The sequence below is a fragment of the Callithrix jacchus genome, chromosome 4 (genome assembly GCF_049354715.1).
Source record: "Callithrix jacchus isolate 240 chromosome 4, calJac240_pri, whole genome shotgun sequence".
NCBI lineage: Eukaryota > Metazoa > Chordata > Mammalia > Primates > Cebidae > Callithrix > Callithrix jacchus.
Window position 1 is genome coordinate 46,512,829 of NC_133505.1, and position 17,123 is coordinate 46,529,951.

The window sequence follows — 17,123 nt, forward strand, 5'->3', positions numbered from 1 at the left end:
TCTGACATTTAGCTTGCATGTAACTGATGTTTTAATTGATTTGGGGGAAAGCAGATGATTGTTTCTGTTTTAGAACTGTCTCAATATGATTTAATGTTTTTTTATGAAATTGTTAAGGAGGACCGTGGCTTTTCTACATTGCGAGTTCTCCTTCTCTTTGAAAAGCCGACAGACCAATGCCCAGCTTGGTGATTCACTGGGCTTTGGTTCCAGCACCCTGGGCAGCTGACTTCTGTCTATCCACTGGTTCTCTTCTTAGCCCTGTAGAGCATTATGTCAGCCAACTCAGAAAGCTGGGATCCAGTTCTGTTTATTGGAGTCTAATAATTTTCCCCCTATCATGCAAAGCCTGGGATGGAGGAGAATGTAAAGCGGATCCATTCCATTCCCGAAACACCTGCAGCTGCTTTACCTGTACCCTGGGCCTGATGAAATAAAATGCATTGAGATCCTTTAATATAATACATTTCTGTGCTACACATTCTGCCTTGAGCATTGGGTCAGTGGATGTGGTGTAATCCAGGGATTGCTGCTGGTGGGAGTATAAATGGCTAATGCTTTCCAACAAGCTTCCCTGTAACCACCTGCTAGTCCCAACATGTACTTACAAATGAGCTATGAGGTCAGTGAGCTGTCCTGAGCTTTAAAAAATTGTTACCTTGCTGAAAAAATGTGATTAAAAAGAATAATAAGGTTTCTTGATCATTTAAGGAAGATATTCGTCATTTATTTTTGAAATAGATACTTTAGATACCAGGTGGTACCTATGAATTAGTTGGGATTTGGAGAGTCACCACAGGATGCTTTGGGAGGTCTTGGATAGGTTCTGTCTGCTGGAACTCGTGTGCATCCATAGGAATTACAGTTTCTGATTTACTGCAGAACGGGACATCCCTGCCTCGGCGCCATCCCCATGCTGCACCCAGCACAGGCTGTGGGGGTGGTGCGCAGGTGCCTCTGCACAGACAGCAGCATGCTGCCACCTCGGGCTGCACACCAGCAGAGTGTTTTACAGTACCTCATCCCCAAGGTTCATCAGTATTTTTAGGTCCTCCTTCAACTTTTGACAGTTTGAAATTTAAATCAGCAAGGAAGTGTAAAACATTTGCAAATGAGGTAAAAACACCTGAGCAGCTGGAGCTGCAGCCCTGCCCTGGTCTGTGGCTTTAATAAAACAGCCACTTGGGGGAGCTTCCAAGTGAGGGATCTGCGAGAAAGCAAATTAATTAGCGTCCAGAAATATCCAGAGCTGTCCAGTTTGCCAACTTGAAATAATTATTTTTACTTCAAGACGAAGCCAGTAAGCAACATTACTATCTGGCATTGATTGAATAAAAATGTCAGGGACTCAACTTTTGTGACTTTCTCCATCACTTTCTTTGTCTCCCTCAGGAAATTCTGTGTAAAAGGACAGTTCTAACACCTGCTCAATTCTTAGGGGTTGGAGGGAAATGCTGGCCTGTAAGGTCCTGGGGCCTCAGGTAAAGGTAGAGGCCCCCCCTCAGGCAGGATGTAAGGTGGGCTCCTTCCCTCTGCCCTCCAGCTCCTGCTCTACCCACCTCCCCAGACCCTGACAGTAGCCATTTCCTGTGGCCTTTGGGGGAAGGGAACCAGTGGTTGCTACCGGATTTGGTTCAGCTCCCCTCAGTGCCCAGCCTGCTAGCATTGCCGAGAGGTAAAGAACACAGAACACAGACCCGGCCTGGCCTAATAGGTTGAGTGACACTGTGGAGTTTTCCTTTTGGGCAGTGACTGATGTTGATTTTTGTAGGTAAGTGAGATGTTGTTACAATTTTCACAGCACTTAGAACAAGGCGTTGGGTGTTGTGGCACCTTTGCCTAATGGCATTTGTGAAGATTGTTCTCAGTCATGTAGGTTTAGTCTTAAACCTACTCACTCCTCCCTGTGTAAACAAAGGAGGTGTAGCTGTGGATGAGAGCATCTGAATGAACTGTGTCCATTTCAGATGTTAGCTTTAAAAATTGTAGGGTCGGGTTAGAAGTTTGGTTCCCACCAAATGAGCAGTTTTTGAGATCTGCATGTCAGACCTTTATGAGACTTGGAAAAATGCTCCTGAGTTCAGTTTTCTGCTGGGAATGTGTTTCTAAGGCCCGTTAGGTATTGGGCATCTTCAGGTTTATGTGGCACATGGGTCATTAGGCCATCATTTCTGCATCAGGAGAGCTGAGTCTAGATGTGCTGGTTTAATATTCATGAGTGGCCTCTATTGAAATACCCTGTCCTCCCGAGAGAAGTCTCCCCACCCCTCATCATGCATTTCAGGGTGAGTGAACTGAAAACTGCATCCTGCATTTTCTCATTCACATGGGATTCTTTAGGACTGAGCTTTAGATGGGTCTTCAATGTGTTTTTGCCTTATGCCATAGTCTAGTATCTCCGGTAGCGACAGTCAAGGAAGTGATTGCTCTGCCCCATCACTTGCTGTCCACAGCCACAGGCTTGGGAGGGGCTCTGGGATGACAGCCTCCAGTGGTTCAGCCACTGTGGCTGTCTGGACAGACATCGTCTTCTTTTGTTCCTGTTCCATGTGCCCCTCCTGATGCTGTCTGCTCACTTGAAGGATGTCTTCTCAGATGGAGGGTTTAGTTGGTAGAGACCTTCTCCCAGATCACAGGGGATGACTAGTACTACCTGCTGTGGTTGGGCCTTCTCACTAGTCCTACTCTCCCTCTTCCCATGCCCAGGGCGGCCTGTCAGAAGCCAGGATGGTGGCAGGCAGAGAGGCCTCAGTCCAGAGGGCCATGGAAGGTGGAGCCATGGAGCAGAGTGCTTACATAGCTGCTGTTTCACTCTCCCTTTTTAATCAAGGGCTCATCTCAAATTGCTCTTCAGTGCCAGCAAGCAAAGAGACACCCACACAAGTTATTGAGTGTTTTGTACAGACTTGCCGAACACAACTCAGGCATGCTTAAAGAAGCTCTGCAGCTTCCTCCTGGACCAGATTTCATGAAAATCCAGTAATCTTGGGCTCTAAGGAACAGGGTAACCAGTCATGTGACTTGGCAGGAGAAAGGGCTGTGGTTAAACCACCTTTAGCAGGCAGATCACATCTTCAACCACTTTGCCTTGACTATTCTCCTTTCTTTTTAGGGGGTTGAACATCCTTTAATTATATTCCCCTACCCCTCATCCTCCTTTATCCCTTCAAAGCACCAAATGCTGTATAGCTACAGTAAGCAAAAATCTGTTGAAATGGTTTTAAAATCACATGCTGCCGAACAATAGGGCCATAAGGAGAGTGTAGATATGGGATTCTATGTATGTGAATGAGTGAATTTGATTTTTGTATTTGCACAAATTTGTGGGGTACATGAGACATTCTGTTACATGTATATCATGCATATGATCAGGTCAGGGTATTTAGGGTATCTTTATCACCAGAGTACAATACATTTTTGTTAGGTATAGTCATCCTGCTCTACTATGCAACATTGAATTTATTCCTTCTATCTTACTATATGTTTATACCCTTTAATCCACTTCTCTTCATCCTCCTCCCTCCCCACACTCACCCTCCCAGTCTCGTCTCTTTTCACTTTCTACCTCCATATGTTTAAATTTTTTAGCTCCTGACTATAAGTGAGAACATGGGATATTTGTCTTTGTGTGCCTGGTGTATTTCACTTAAGATAATGACTTCCAGTTCCATCCATGTTGCTGCACCTGACATGATTTCATTCTTTTTGACTGAAGAGTATTCCTTTATGTATATATACTACATTTTATTCTTTTATCCATTGATGGACACTGAGGTTTATTTCATATCTTTGCTTTTATGAATAGTGCCACAATAAACATGTAAATGCAGGTATACCTTTGATATATTGATTTCTTTTCCTTTGGGTAGATATCCTGTGGTGTGATTGCTAGATGAAATGATAATTCCATTTTTAGTTTTTTGAGAAATCTCCGTACTGGTTTCTATAGTGGCTTTCCTAGTTTACATTCCCACCAACAGAGGGAGTTCCCTTTTCTCTACATCCTCACCAGGATCTGCTACTTTTTTGTCTTTTTAACAATAGCCATACTGATAGGGGTAAGATATCTCATTGTGGTTTTGATTTGTATTTCTCTGGTGATTAGTGACACTGAGCATTTTTTTCATATACCTGTTGACTGTACATTTTCTTTTGAGAATTGCCTGTTCGTGTCCTTTGCCCAGTTTTTGATAGGATTTTTTCCCCCATTAAGTACCTTGTGTACTCTCAATATTAGTCCCATGCCACATGAATAGTTTGCAGATATTTTCTCCCATTTGGCAGGTTTTCCCTTTGCCCGGTTGATTATTTCTTTTGCTGTGCAGAAGCTTTTAGTTTAATTAAGTCCTGTTTGTCTGTTTTTGTTTTTGTTGCCTGTGCTTTTGAGTTATAAATTTATAGTTATAAATTCTTTTCCTAGATCAGTGTCCCTAAGGGTTCTTGCTAGGTTTTCTTCTAGTGTTTTTATAGTTTTGGGTCTTAAGTCTTTAGTTCATTTTGAGTTGATTATGTGGTATACTCTGGATAGGGGTACAGTTTTACTCTTCTGCACATGGCAGGCCAATTCTCCAAGCACCATTTATTGAAAAAGATTTCCTCTCCCCGGTGTATGTTCTCATTGGCTGTCAAAGATTAGTGTCTGTGAATATGTGGCTTTATTTGAATTTGATTATACTATATAACTTTTTTAAATCTGGGGAAAAAAGAATTACATGATACCCTGGATAATAAACTAGAGCTGCCGTCATAGTCCAGCAGGTCAGTTCTATGTTGACAGTGTTTTTATCACTTCTGGTTGCCACCATCCTTGGCCCTCTCTGGAAAGGCCCTTACTGATTTCTAGCAAATGATGTAGAGGACGTGTTAAGACTGGCCTAGCTAACACAACCCTAAATCCCCTGTGCTTTAAAACTGCTCATCACTGAGAATCTCTCTTCATGCCCAGCTTGGATCCCAGAATTCAATCAGAGAGCAATCCAAAGTTTATAAAATTTGTAGTTGTTTCTGGAAACAGATCTGTGAGTACCAAGAAAAGAGGATAAAGATTCAATCCCACCCACCAGTCATTCCCCTCCACCCCTACATACCATCTTCTGTATCCAGGACGACCCCCCTCAGACACCAAAATGCATATCACCATTGGCTGCTGTCAGTAGGTAATACCTGCTCAGCATTTGGGACAAGTTTCAGCACATAACTTCCTCTTAGTGAATGACCCTGACACCAGGAAGAACTGAGCTTAATTTATGCCATCTAAAACCTCAGTGCAGCAACTTGGGAAGTTAGCCTTCTAGAGCCTCCCCAGACTTTTCTCCAGTGAATTACAGTGCCATATATTCTCATTGCTACCAGCACTGCTCCCAAAATTTATCTGCTGTTTAATAGTTTTTACCTTTCAAAAATGCACGCTGGCCAGGCATGGATTTTTGAAAGCATGCTTCCCACCTGGGCCTCTCAAAGTGCTGTGATTAGAGGGTGCCTTCTAATGCCAGCAATCCCAGCACTTTGAGAGGTCGAGGTGGGAGGAATGCTTGAAGCCAGGAGTGTGAGGCCAGCCTGGGAAACACAGTGAGACCTTTCCTCTACAGAAACAAAAACAAAAAAGTATAGGATGTGGTGGTGTGTGCCTGTAGTTGCACTACTGAGAGGCTGAGACAGGATGATCCCTTGAGCCTGGGGAGGTTGAGGCTGCAGTTAGCGAGGATCATACCACAGCACTCCAGCCTGGTGAAAGAGCAAAACCCTGTCTCAAAAAAAAAAAAAGCCAGGGGTCAAGATGTGTCTAACCAGGTACACAGAACTTGAGCAGAGAAATAAGGTGTTTTGGGCTGGTAGAAGGCATATCAAGGTGGCTGTTGTGATAGAGGGTAGAGGGAATGTCAGGGCAGCTGCTGTGGGTGTCACTCTCTATTTCCTCTTCCAGAGTCCTGGGGCTCTCACCTCCACCAAGTTGGCCACCTGCTAGCTAGCAGAACGCAAGCTAAGCAAACGTGGATAGGGGGCCAGACGGAGCCTCTCCCTTCCACCCCAGTCTGTCTTTGACTAATGAGGTGTTAAGCTGAGCCAGGAGCCAAGTTAATTCCAGTGGTAATCCATTTCCTGCTGCTTTTATGCAGCCAGCACCATTCATCAGAAGGAGAGGAGAGCCCCTGGGACCTTCTGAATCATCCCAATATCTTGAAGAAAGGGAAGGGAAGGGGCAGGCAGGGGTCCTCCCACCCCTTATTATAAATGCCAAAAGTACAGAAATATGTCAGGACTTGGTGACAAAATGTCTACAGACACATCCTGATGCCATCCTGCTGGTGCCCCTGCCCTAAGCCCTGACTGGCATCAGGTTCTCCCTTACCGGGTAGCCTTTCCTACAAGAAGATGATTTTGCTTGTTAGATGGGGGATGCATATTGAGGCCATCCACGCCTCTGCTGCAAAGTCCTTTAGGAGAAAGACAACGGGTATCCAATATCTTCGAGTAATGAACTTAACAGTAAATATAACACATGAACTCATTAATCTTAACTTTGCTTTTGGACCAAGTGGGAGCTTGGCTTCTCTGGAGACAAAAATTTCAACTGTTATTTTCCTTAAACCCAATCCCAATTTAGAGTCAAACATATTGCCCTGCTCTCCTTGGGAAGCAGTCAGTAATGTGTTTTCTCACACAGTGGATGGCCCAAGCTCAGCTGGGTCACTCTGCCCCCCGGGCTGTGTACACGTACCCTTGCACACAGCCTGGGCTCGAGGCTTCCTAATATCCTTGAGGCTGGTTGGCCCTCAGCTATTGAGGACACCACACACTCTCCTTCCCTCAGGTTGAGGAATATAGGTGAAGTTAATCTTGAAAGTTAAGGCTATTGAACCTTCATCTTAAGGGTGTTGAAACTGTTCATCCTGGCCACTTCGTCCTTGCTTGGGCTCTTGCTGTTCTTCTAATAGCACAGTCTCTACATCTCCCAAAAGAAGCTGAGGATGTGAGGCGGGATGAGTCACAGTTTGCAAGGGGTGGCTGCCTGTTCTTTGTGGCCTGGATGAGGACTTAAGGCAGCTTGGAGAACAAGTGAGGAGAGTGTTTGCCTAGTCAGGCTGCTATGGGGTACCTGCTCAGACACGGGGAGCAGGTTTAGAAACGGATTCACCTGGAAGCTTGCTCCTGTGGACCTGATCTAAGCGCATGGGGCCTGGAGGTGTGGTGAGATAATGCTGATGGGATGAGAAGGTGGTGAGGAGCCAGCCAGCATTGGCAGGTGTCTTTCTAGCCCTGATCTTGTTCTCCCCAGTGTTCCTGAGAGGGCCAGCAGACCCTGGAGACATCAGATATCTGTGCTACACATGCGTAACAACTGCCCTTGAAATTGACTGGGAAGTGGGAGGGAATGGGTGACACCCTGGTGGTGCAGCTGTGCTCCCCTGTGTTCCTGAGCCTGCCTCCTGGCTCCCTGCAGCCCTCCCGTCATTGTTCCCGACCCGGAGCAACTTCACCTGTACTGGCTCCCTGCTCAGTAGGCCTCTTGATCTTTCATCACTGGTCCTTTTCTCTTATTTGCCAGACCAGTGTCTCCCTTGGATTTCTCTGCTCCAAAAAGAGACTTGTAGCCTCCTGCACTTCTGGGAGGAAGAGTCAGTTGGGAGGCCTTGAGTGTGGGAATCTCAACCTCTCCCACCTACCAGTGGAGTTAGGAGTTCCTTGGAGGTTCCATCTCCAGGTTCCTTGGAGATGGTGATTAGAGCCCAACGTGGCTGTCCTTTCCTCTGTTTCTATCTAAGGTCTTTTCTAGCACTAGAAATCATCCATTTTCCTTTGAGAGCCCCCACTCACTTGTGGGTTGTGGTTTGATCACTCCCACCATTCTCTCAAGCCTTGGCTGTACGGGAGGTGGAATGTCATTTAAGATGTAATCATTTCTCCTGCCTCCTAGAAACGGTGGGCATCCTGTGGTGGAAATCACAGTTTGACTGAGCCAAAGTGCTGAGCTGACAGCCTGTGCTCTTCTGCTTCCATGGTGCTGGAGCGGGGCGCAAAGCCCACTTACTCCAAGGACAGGCTGTGTCTCACCGCAGCCATCACCTTAGGGTTCTAGCCTTCAAGCATCCAGGCAGGGGTAGCCTCTGAGCAGCCACAGCTTGTGAGTTGGGAGGATGTCGGATGGGCTTGAGCAGCTGTGGAATGTAAAGTGCTGACCTTCTTGCTATGGGCGGGGGTGTTGTAGTGAGCGCTCTGCTGCAGCAGGAGCCCCTGCAGTGACCATCGTCCACCCACTGGGAGGCCCTTCCATCTACTGGACAAGGGCGAGAGTGAGGCTCTGCGCACTTGGAGGCCACCCTAACAATCTCTTTCCTCTGCTTCTCCCACTGCTGCAGGTTACGTGTTCTGTATGTTACATCGCCTCCCCGAGCAGCATGACTGCACATTCGACCACATGGGCCGTGGCCGGGAGGAAGCCATCATGAAAATGGTGAAGCTGGACCGGAAAGTGGGGCGCTCCTGCCAGCGCATCGGGGAGGGTTGCTCCTGAAGGCCAGGCATGGCCACCACATGACGCTGTTCTTAGTTCACTAATGTTAGCCTTATTTAGGACAAAGTCAGCCAGACACCTTGTACTGGGCACGCGTCAGACTACAGCCAGTCCGTTTCCTTTCTTTAGCCAGCCATCCTGGTACTGTAGTTTAGGGGTTGATGGTGGTTGAAATTGATTTCTGGCTGGTTACTAAGGTGCCTGCTAGCCATTGTATAAAATTAAAACATGAAGAATATTTTTTTTTGAGCATGGCTAGTGGATTTAAAACAACACATACCTGTCACTGCTGGAGTCAAACTTTTAAAAAGCCTTAAGTGGAAAGTATTCCAGACGGAGACTCTGAGTTAATAGAGGAGTAGACGCTGGTGTTAAAGTTCCCACGACGCACATGGCTTTGCCAGAAACTCTGTTTAATGTTCGGCCTTTCACCTCTTCACTTATCCTTAGTCCCAGTAGCCAGGATACCTGATGGCCACGTGTGCCTTGGCCACGGGAGGCTGCTGAGATTGGCCACATGGCTGGGCTGGGTGGTGGCCTCACTCTCCCACAGAGCTGGAAATGGGGGGTGGGGGACAGATTCTTAACGGAAATTTTTTTACCTGACTTGCTATGAAAAAAACTCATCACACAAGAAGAGAAACAATAACCTCACTTTGAAAATTAGCTCCACTCAAGACTAGTCCACGAACGAGACCCGCCTTTTCTACACGGGATCCAAGGTCACGAGAAGCAGCCAGAGTGCCCCACCTCCGCTGGCTCTGGTCTGCCATTCGCCAGTGCAGGGATCTGGCATGGATCAGATGCAGCGAATGGCAGCACAGCGTGGTGGCCGGGTCTGCACACTGGCCTCTGCAGCCAGATTTCTATATTGGAAGTTTTTTAAAAAGACATTTCATAGCCAACAAGAATCAGTAGAAGTGCTGGGGGCAGCTGGGAAAGCTGCCGCCCACGGGCTCTGCCCCTTCCAGCCGGAACCTCCCGTGCCTCCAGGGGCCAAGAGGATGATGCCACAGCCTCCATTCTCCTTTCTATGCAGCCCCATACTCCAAGGACACCCAGTCCACATCTACCACATAGTAAGTTTAGTAAGGGAAGGCAGCATACTTCACAGTGGGATTAGATCTTTCTGGAAGAGCAGTTTGTGGCTGTAGCCCAGCTCCGAGAGTAATATTTGCTCTGGTAGGTGAGGGCTTGAGGGTACATTTCTCCACCTGTGCCCCTTCATGTTCACAGAGGAGTTCAGCAGCAGCTGCTACAGCTGCTCAGGCCAGGTGGGGAAGGGTGGAGATGGGTCTGGTTGCCCCGTTAGGAAATCACCACCAGTTAGGTGGGGCTGCTGCTGGTTGGATAGATCAGGGTTCCCTTGAAAGCCCAGGCAGGGTGAGCGGTCCCAGTGGTCCTAGTGCTGCATCTGATCCAGGTCGGTGAGGGCAGGAGGCCCCTGCAGAGGCAGCGCGGATCTGCCCACACAGAGGCTACTGGAATGGTTTAACCCAGCAACTTTCCTTTTTATAAAACAACAAATGGTTCAACTCTGTCTGCAAATTAACAGCTGAACATCTGCAACTGCAAATGTTTTTGATCCAAGTACTGAAATAGGAAATCATGCTCTTCCCACCCTCCACCCCGCCAGAGTGGAATCCGCTGCAAAATCCCAGCCTTAATTCTTGCTTCAGGACCCAGACCAGTGTCTTGCTCTAGGGCAGCCCAGGGCAGAGGGGCCAGGTCTGCCCAGCGTTTACCACTGCTGTCAAGCCACAGCCCTTGGCCACTATATGGGCCATCCTCAGTGAGGCAGCCCCGCCTAGGCCTCTGCCAAGCTCTGGTCCCGAAGAGGCTGTGTGTGCCCTTCCCGTCCCTCCCCAGGCTCCACCCGCTGCCTGCAGTGTGGAGGCCAGTGGGAAGGAGCCCATGTTTGCTTCCTGACTTAGAGCTGGGGGGTGGGGGGAGGGCTTGTTCCCCTGCAGTATCTGCTCTGTGAAGTTTGTTAAATGTAAGGAAAGCTTAAATTCTTGTATCTTTAAAAGAGAAAATCTTATTTAACCCTTTTGTGTTCTAGATTTACTTACACACATAGCCTAGAGCTCAGTTTAGTTTTAACATTGTGAAAATATTAAAAGAATCTTGTAACTTTATTCTTTTTTCTCCTGCTGAAAAAATTAAACCAATCGTACGAAGTTTGGCTTTCTTTGTTTCACCCATTCTCCTAAGTGCCCCCTGGGTTGCTGGAAAACTGACCCATCTCCCTGGCCAGGGCTGGAAAGAGATGGGGGCCTTGTGTGCAGAGTCCCTTTGCAGTACTTGGGGGCACTCATTCAGTAAGTGTCCAGGCTAAACAGCCACTTCCTTGCTTTCTGTTGGGGGTCTCTGTCTTGGGAAGCTGTGGGACTGGCCTTGGGCTAAAAATGGGTCTGCAGGCCAAGCCTGTGCCAAGGATGCTACACACGGGGAGAGAAGAGGAGCCCCAACCCTGAGGGCTCCCAGCGTGGGTGGGGTGGGTGCTGGGTCCTGAGGGAAGGCAGCATCTCTCAGACCTGAACCCCACCCTAGGAAGGGCCTCCAGGGTGGTGATGAAGGCTCCTGAAGACTGGCTTGGAGAGAGGTGCGTGCTGTGGCAGTCTGGTGTATAGGATGAACTTACTACATTTGTAAATGTTTTAAAAACATTTGGGAGACGGGCAAGGCACAAGAGTAGCACCTGCCCCCAGTACTTTGAGGGCAGAGATACTGACTACATAGTTGTCACGAGCTTGATGAAAAATCCTCAGAGGAGATCAGAAGTCCCCAGTGGCAGTGAAGCACCACGTGGGCGAAGGGCAAGAAAGAGCTGGGTGGCCTGGGTGCAGGGCGGGCCTGCGGGCAGCGGTGAGCTGCGCTCTTCCCCACGGCCCACAGGAACTGGGTCTGCATCAGCTCTCTCCTGATTCCTTCAAAAAGGCTTTTATGCCAACAAAAACACCGCAAGTGAGCAGAGGTCACGCCACTGGATTCCAGCCTGGGTAACAAGCGAAACTCTGTTTCAAAAAAAAAAAAAAAAAATTCACGGCAAGAAGAGGGAATGGTGGGAAAAGGAGGAGAAACACTGCTGGGTGGTGTGAGAAACAGGAAACCAGGGGTGGGAGGGGGCCCTGGTCTTCAATGGAGCCACCGGCAGCACATTCAAGGAACTGTGAGCATCCCCTCTAGCCCCAAGAAGGGGGTCACCAAGAGAGAGGGCCCCAGATGGGCACAACAGTCACAGAAATAACGAGGAGAAGTCTGCAGGAGGGAGTCTCAAAAACTGACTTACCTATACAGCTGTTCTCAACCAGGAGTGGGGAGGCTCCCGCAAGGGAGGAGTGAGTGGAGAAAGACATACGGAGTCTTGGGACCCAGGGCATGCTCTGGGGGAACTCAGCACACAGCACCAGGCCTGCAAGGTGGCCCCATGTCTTGTCACCACGGGGGCCTGTCAGATGGCCTGGAGAAGGTCAAAGAATCAGAGATAGATACAGACAATTAAGCAAATAATAACATATTAGTGCCCGACCAGAAATAGGAAGAGGAGCCACAAATCCTGTTACTCATCTGTGAATAATATTTATATACAAATAATGTAAACACATACAAACAATAGTGATATTGCTCTGATGAAATGTATCGGGATCTCACGGAGGAGACGGGAAGAGGGAAAGAATGTGGCTGTGTGTTGGTAGAGGGTAAGAGAGCCAAGTTCTTGTTCTTTTTAGTAGGAAATCAACAAAGGATGTCTAAAGCCGAAAACTAGAGAGCAGTATGTTACTTAGAAATATGGAGGTAAAAGGAAGAAGCAAAAGGTTCAAATTGGTTTTCTTTGGGGTAGGAGATGGGAATGCAGTAGGCCTTATATTTACAACTACAATTAAACGTGTAACATTTAAAAATTGAAACGCGGGCTGAGGCAGGAGAATTGCCTGAACCCAGGGGGCGGAGGTTGCGGTGAGCCGAGATTGCGCCATTGCACTCCAGCCTGGGTAACAAGAGCGAAATTCCGTCTCAAAAAAAAAAAAAAAATTGAAACGCGTTAATAAGTGAATGATGGGAGCCCTTCCTGGGAATTGGGAGGCCAAGTGTTCAGAAACCTGTTTCATTGTTCTTTGAAAGTAGATTTCAGGAAGTTCAGGTCTCTGAGATGCAATGTGGAGTGCTGGTTTCCATCAGAGCTGCTTTGGAAGATGCGGGCAGCTGGCACATCACAACACAGCACATCTTTTAAAATGGGGAAGGCCAAGGGCAGTGACTCATGCTTATAATCCCAGCACTTTGGGAGGCCAATCTGGGAGGATCCCTTGAGCCTAGAAGTTCGAGACCAGGTCACATGGTGAGACCTCATCTCTATGAAAAAAATTTTTTTTTCTTTTCAAACGTGGCATGTGATGCAAAGAAAATTTTTAATAGCTGTGGGCTTGGGGTGGCGTTTGGTGGTACATTCCTGACAGTCCCAGCTAGTGCGGAGGTGGAGGCGGGAGGATTGCTTGAGCCTGGGAATTGGAGGCTACAGTGAGCTAGGATTGTGCTACTTCACTCCAGCGTGGGCAGCAGCCTGAGAGTCCATATCTAAACATATATATGTGTGTGTGTGTATATATATATATATATATTTTTTTTTTTTTTTAATTGAAAAACCCTGGGAAAGGTGGCTGTGGCAACACCAAGTTTATTGTTACCCAGAAGGCTTTTCTTAATCAGCACACCTTGAGAAAAGTTGCCTTGGTTCGTTGAGCACTTAACTGTGTGCCAGACACCTGAAAAACTCTCCCGTGATCCTGTCGTTCCACCTGGTACTTGGAGTAATCAAATTCACTCCCTGAATCAGGTCACCCCAGAAGTTCCTGTCTCCGGGCTTCTACTGTGTGACGTCCAGCAACCCAGATGCCTGGCTGGGCAGACGCATGAAATGTCAGCTTTCCCTTGGCTTAACTGCTGTGCCCCAATTGACACAAACAGAGAAGGCTCTTTCCTACCCATCACTGGAGAGAGTCTGGGTTGGATACAGTGCCTGGAGCAGGAGGGTGGTCGACCTCGAGTGCATGCCGGACCCAGGCCTGGCCCTCCCGCTGCACACCTGCACACCATCTGGGGCATCGCACAGGTTTGGGTGATTGAACTGTTGGTAAGTGAGCGAGCTCCCCACACCTGGACCTAACTTAAAAGGTTTTTTGAATTTCGGCTGGGAAGGACTCCACACCTCAGGCTTTCCTCCTGGCCACCTCTTCCAGGCAGCCCCATGAATTCATGCAGTGAGGAGTGTGAGTTGAAGAGGCCTGGAGGACACATCACAGGGTTCAGTGGGAGAACTCACTCACAGGGAGCTGGAGTGGTCTCTGGAGTCCTGAGGCCACGCCTACCAAGCACCAGGAGGAGCTGAAGAGGAGGGAGTCCCAGATAGAAGGAGAGGGATTCTCTCTGCGTGACAAGGTACTCAAGTTTGGGGCACGGGTGGGGACAAGACTTAGACCTCAGAGGTGGAAGCTCTGAGTCTGCCTTGAGAGCCCCATTAGGCGTCTTCCAGCCCACAGCCGTGGCTAGGGTGACTTTCATTCAACACCTGCTATCTGCCAGGCACTGTCCCAGACACGGGATATGGTGGTGACCCAAATGACAGCCTACAGCTACAGGGAGCAAAATAAGGGACGTGCAGAGAATATTAGAGGGGTGACAACCATACACGACACGCAGGGGGAGAAGCATAGGGTCTGAGGGCCTTTCTCTGCCATGGGCATGGAGGGCCCTGCCTGCCGCCTGGGGGTTCAGTCAGGCAGCCACTGAGGGAAGAACAGCTTGCAGGGAGCGCACAGGAGGCAGACCAGAGGACGCTGCTGGCTGGTCCGGGAGATCAGTGGGAAGACTCAGTGCCCCAAGTGGCGGGGAGGTGGTGAGAAGAGCCAGATCCTGGAGTGATTTTTGAGGCTGTATGGGTGAGAGAAAAGAACGGTAAACAACTTCTAGTTTTCACTGTGAGCCACTGGAAAGACAGAGAGGCCGTTAATGAACGATGGGCAGGAGCGTGAAGGGGGTTGGGTCAGAGCAGACCGCTGAGGTGTAGACGAGGCACCCAGCTAGAAATGCATCTGGTGGGTGGGTGCCTGGATACACGCAGTTCCAGGGCTCCATGGACAGGTCCTGGCTAGACATGGGCATTTATTTTCCAATAATTTTTACGGTAGTAAAATACACAGAATGTGCAGTTTGCTGCCTGAACTGTCTTTAAGTGTACAGTTTAGTATTACCCAATCTGTTCACACTGTGGGACAACCAGCGCCACCATCCACCTCCAGGACTTGAAGTGGAATCATACGGTGCTTGTCTGTGTCTGGCTGATTTCACCTAGCACAATGTGCTCCAGGCTCACCCACGTGGCGGATGTGTCTATGTCCTTTCTTAAGGCTGGTGCTACTGCGCTGTGTGACAAGCCACGCTGTGCTTTCCTGCCCCTCAGTCAGGGGCACTGGGGCTGCTTCCATGTTGTAGTTTTTGTGAATAAGGCTGCTGTGGCTGTCAGTGGGCAAATGAGATAAGCAGTTCTGAGTCACCTGCATACAGCTAGTATTTAAGGCCATGAGCTGAGGGTTGTAAATGGAGAAAAGACAGATGGAGGCTGTGCCTGGGGAGGCCATCCAAGGAGACAAGGAGGAACCTGCAGAGGAGACCCAGACGGAGCCGCCAGAAAAGCAGGGAAAGGAGCGTTTCAAGGAGCAGGGAGTGGCCCCTTCTGGGACGTGCTCTCCAGGCACCAACCACCTTGGCACCTGGGAGTGACTCGTGGGGAGGGAGAGTGGGAAGGCTGGCCAGCTGGACCCCTTTTTCAAGGAGTTTTGCTACACTGGAAGCAAACAAATGGGCAGCAGAGTGGATATGGGGACAAGGGAGCTTATTTTTGAATAAGGAAAAGTTGCTGCATATTTTTATGCTGTTGGGATGATCCTACAATGAGGGAGAAATTTGGGAGTGATGCCCATGATGGGCTGTAGTGCACACGGGGCAGGTGAGGGCATGGGGCAGGCAGATGGGGATGGGATCCTTCTGCTCTGTGTTTAGACATAGGGAACAGGGTTGTGAGGGGTATGTGAGGTTGGGTGAGGGGAGCAAGGGTTTGGTGGAGCACTGGTGGCGTATATTGGGAGACAGAGCCTGTGCCTGAGCCCCTCCATCATGATTGGGCCTTGGCAGTGTGTTCACATGTTCCCAAGATCTTATAAAATTTGCAAAAGCAAGATACTTTAACTGCCACTGGTTAAAACCGTTCCCTCCTTCCATGCTAACTTGCTTCCTTCACACTTCCTCTTCTGTTGGATGGTCTTGAGGCCACGTGGCACTTTTGGGATCTGGCTGAGGGTTAGCAGAGTTGGGGACGTGATTCTCTTGAGGTTAGTGGGATCTATTTGTGCGGTTCACAGTCACTTCCGCATTCAGGTCGTCGCCAGTCATTCTGGGGTAGGATTGACTTCAAGAACATGCTCCTTTTCCACTGCCTGTCACCTGGTGTGGCCACCAGAAGGAGTAGAGCCACGGTTGTACTGTGATAGGAACCTGTCCTGCGGGACCTGGAACAGGGAGTATGGGTCATGGAGGAGGATGAGGCTTGAAATGTGGGGAGCCGGAAGTCTGTGGAAGATTCTTCCCGCCAGCAGGTGTGTGAACTTAAACCAGAAAGACTTGATTCTCATCAATACCTGCTCAATACAGACATTCACTCTTGCCAGAAACACGCTCGACAGGGCTGCACAGCCCATCAGAAGCACACCACCCTCTTGTCAGAGCATTGAAGATGGGTTGACGAATGCAGGGTGTGCTCTAGAGTCTTGCAGCTCAGACATGAAAGAAACATGATAACCATTCTCCCACATTTGATGAGTCCTAAAAATTTACATGACTATGCCAGTAAGAGTTGCGAAGATGAAAGAAACTTTCTAAAGTATCAATAATTCAAAACAGAGACCAACCATGCTAGCAGAAATATTGAGTCTTTCTATTCCCACATGATATTACAAGATCATTATCATGGAAAGGGTGATCAAAGAGGACACAGCCAAGCGACATAGGAACGGTGTGACAGGCGTGTCACTGTCAGTGAGGTTGGACTGCAGACCTTTGAGTATTTATCGGCTCTAAAACATGTCATTTGCTGTGAATTTTCTTTTCCCATTTTGCACCTAATTTTGGAGTCAGATTTTTTTTCTTAAAGGGCGGCTCCTAAACTGTATGAACCTCCGGCCCTGTGTACCCTGGGGAGACTAAGAGCCCCACCCCCTGGGGGCACAGGTCTTTCACTGTGTCCCAGGCCCCTGAGTGAGAGTCAGACTGTCCTGGTGATGGAGTCACGTGCTGATGCCTCTTCTGGCATAAGCTCCTTATCTTGTCACAAGATGACACTTTGTGTAGCGCTGGTCTGAGAGAGTGATGGGAGATGTCATGGCTGCGAAACATGTCCTTTCCCTAAATTCTCTGATGCTCCTCTCATGGAAAAGTGGAGCCTCTCCCCTTGGACATGGGCAGGCCTTGGTGACACTTCCAACCAGGAGCACATGTGGTGGAGGTGATGCTTCCTGGCCATGAGGCTACATCTGAAAGGTGCATGAGAGACCCATCT

The 17,123-nt window shown here is 48.6% G+C and overlaps 2 protein-coding genes across 8 annotated transcripts in view; one reads left to right on the plus strand and one right to left on the minus strand.

Moving 5' to 3' along the window:
- The window catches only part of ZFAND3 (zinc finger AN1-type containing 3), a 335,328-nt gene extending 324,636 nt beyond the window's left edge, over positions 1 to 10,692 (plus strand). For all 7 annotated transcript variants that reach the window (XM_078369088.1, XM_078369085.1, XM_078369084.1 and 4 more), the window contains one exon: positions 8,358 to 10,692. In XM_078369088.1, the coding sequence (XP_078225214.1) occupies positions 8,358 to 8,512 (155 nt within the window). In that variant the 3' untranslated portion in view covers positions 8,513 to 10,692. The remainder of the gene's footprint in view (positions 1 to 8,357) is intronic.
- The window catches only part of BTBD9 (BTB domain containing 9), a 500,550-nt gene continuing 484,132 nt past the window's right edge, over positions 706 to 17,123 (minus strand). The window contains exon 12 of the mRNA XM_054254942.2: positions 706 to 14,443. The gene's annotated coding sequence lies outside the window, so the exon portion shown is untranslated. The remainder of the gene's footprint in view (positions 14,444 to 17,123) is intronic.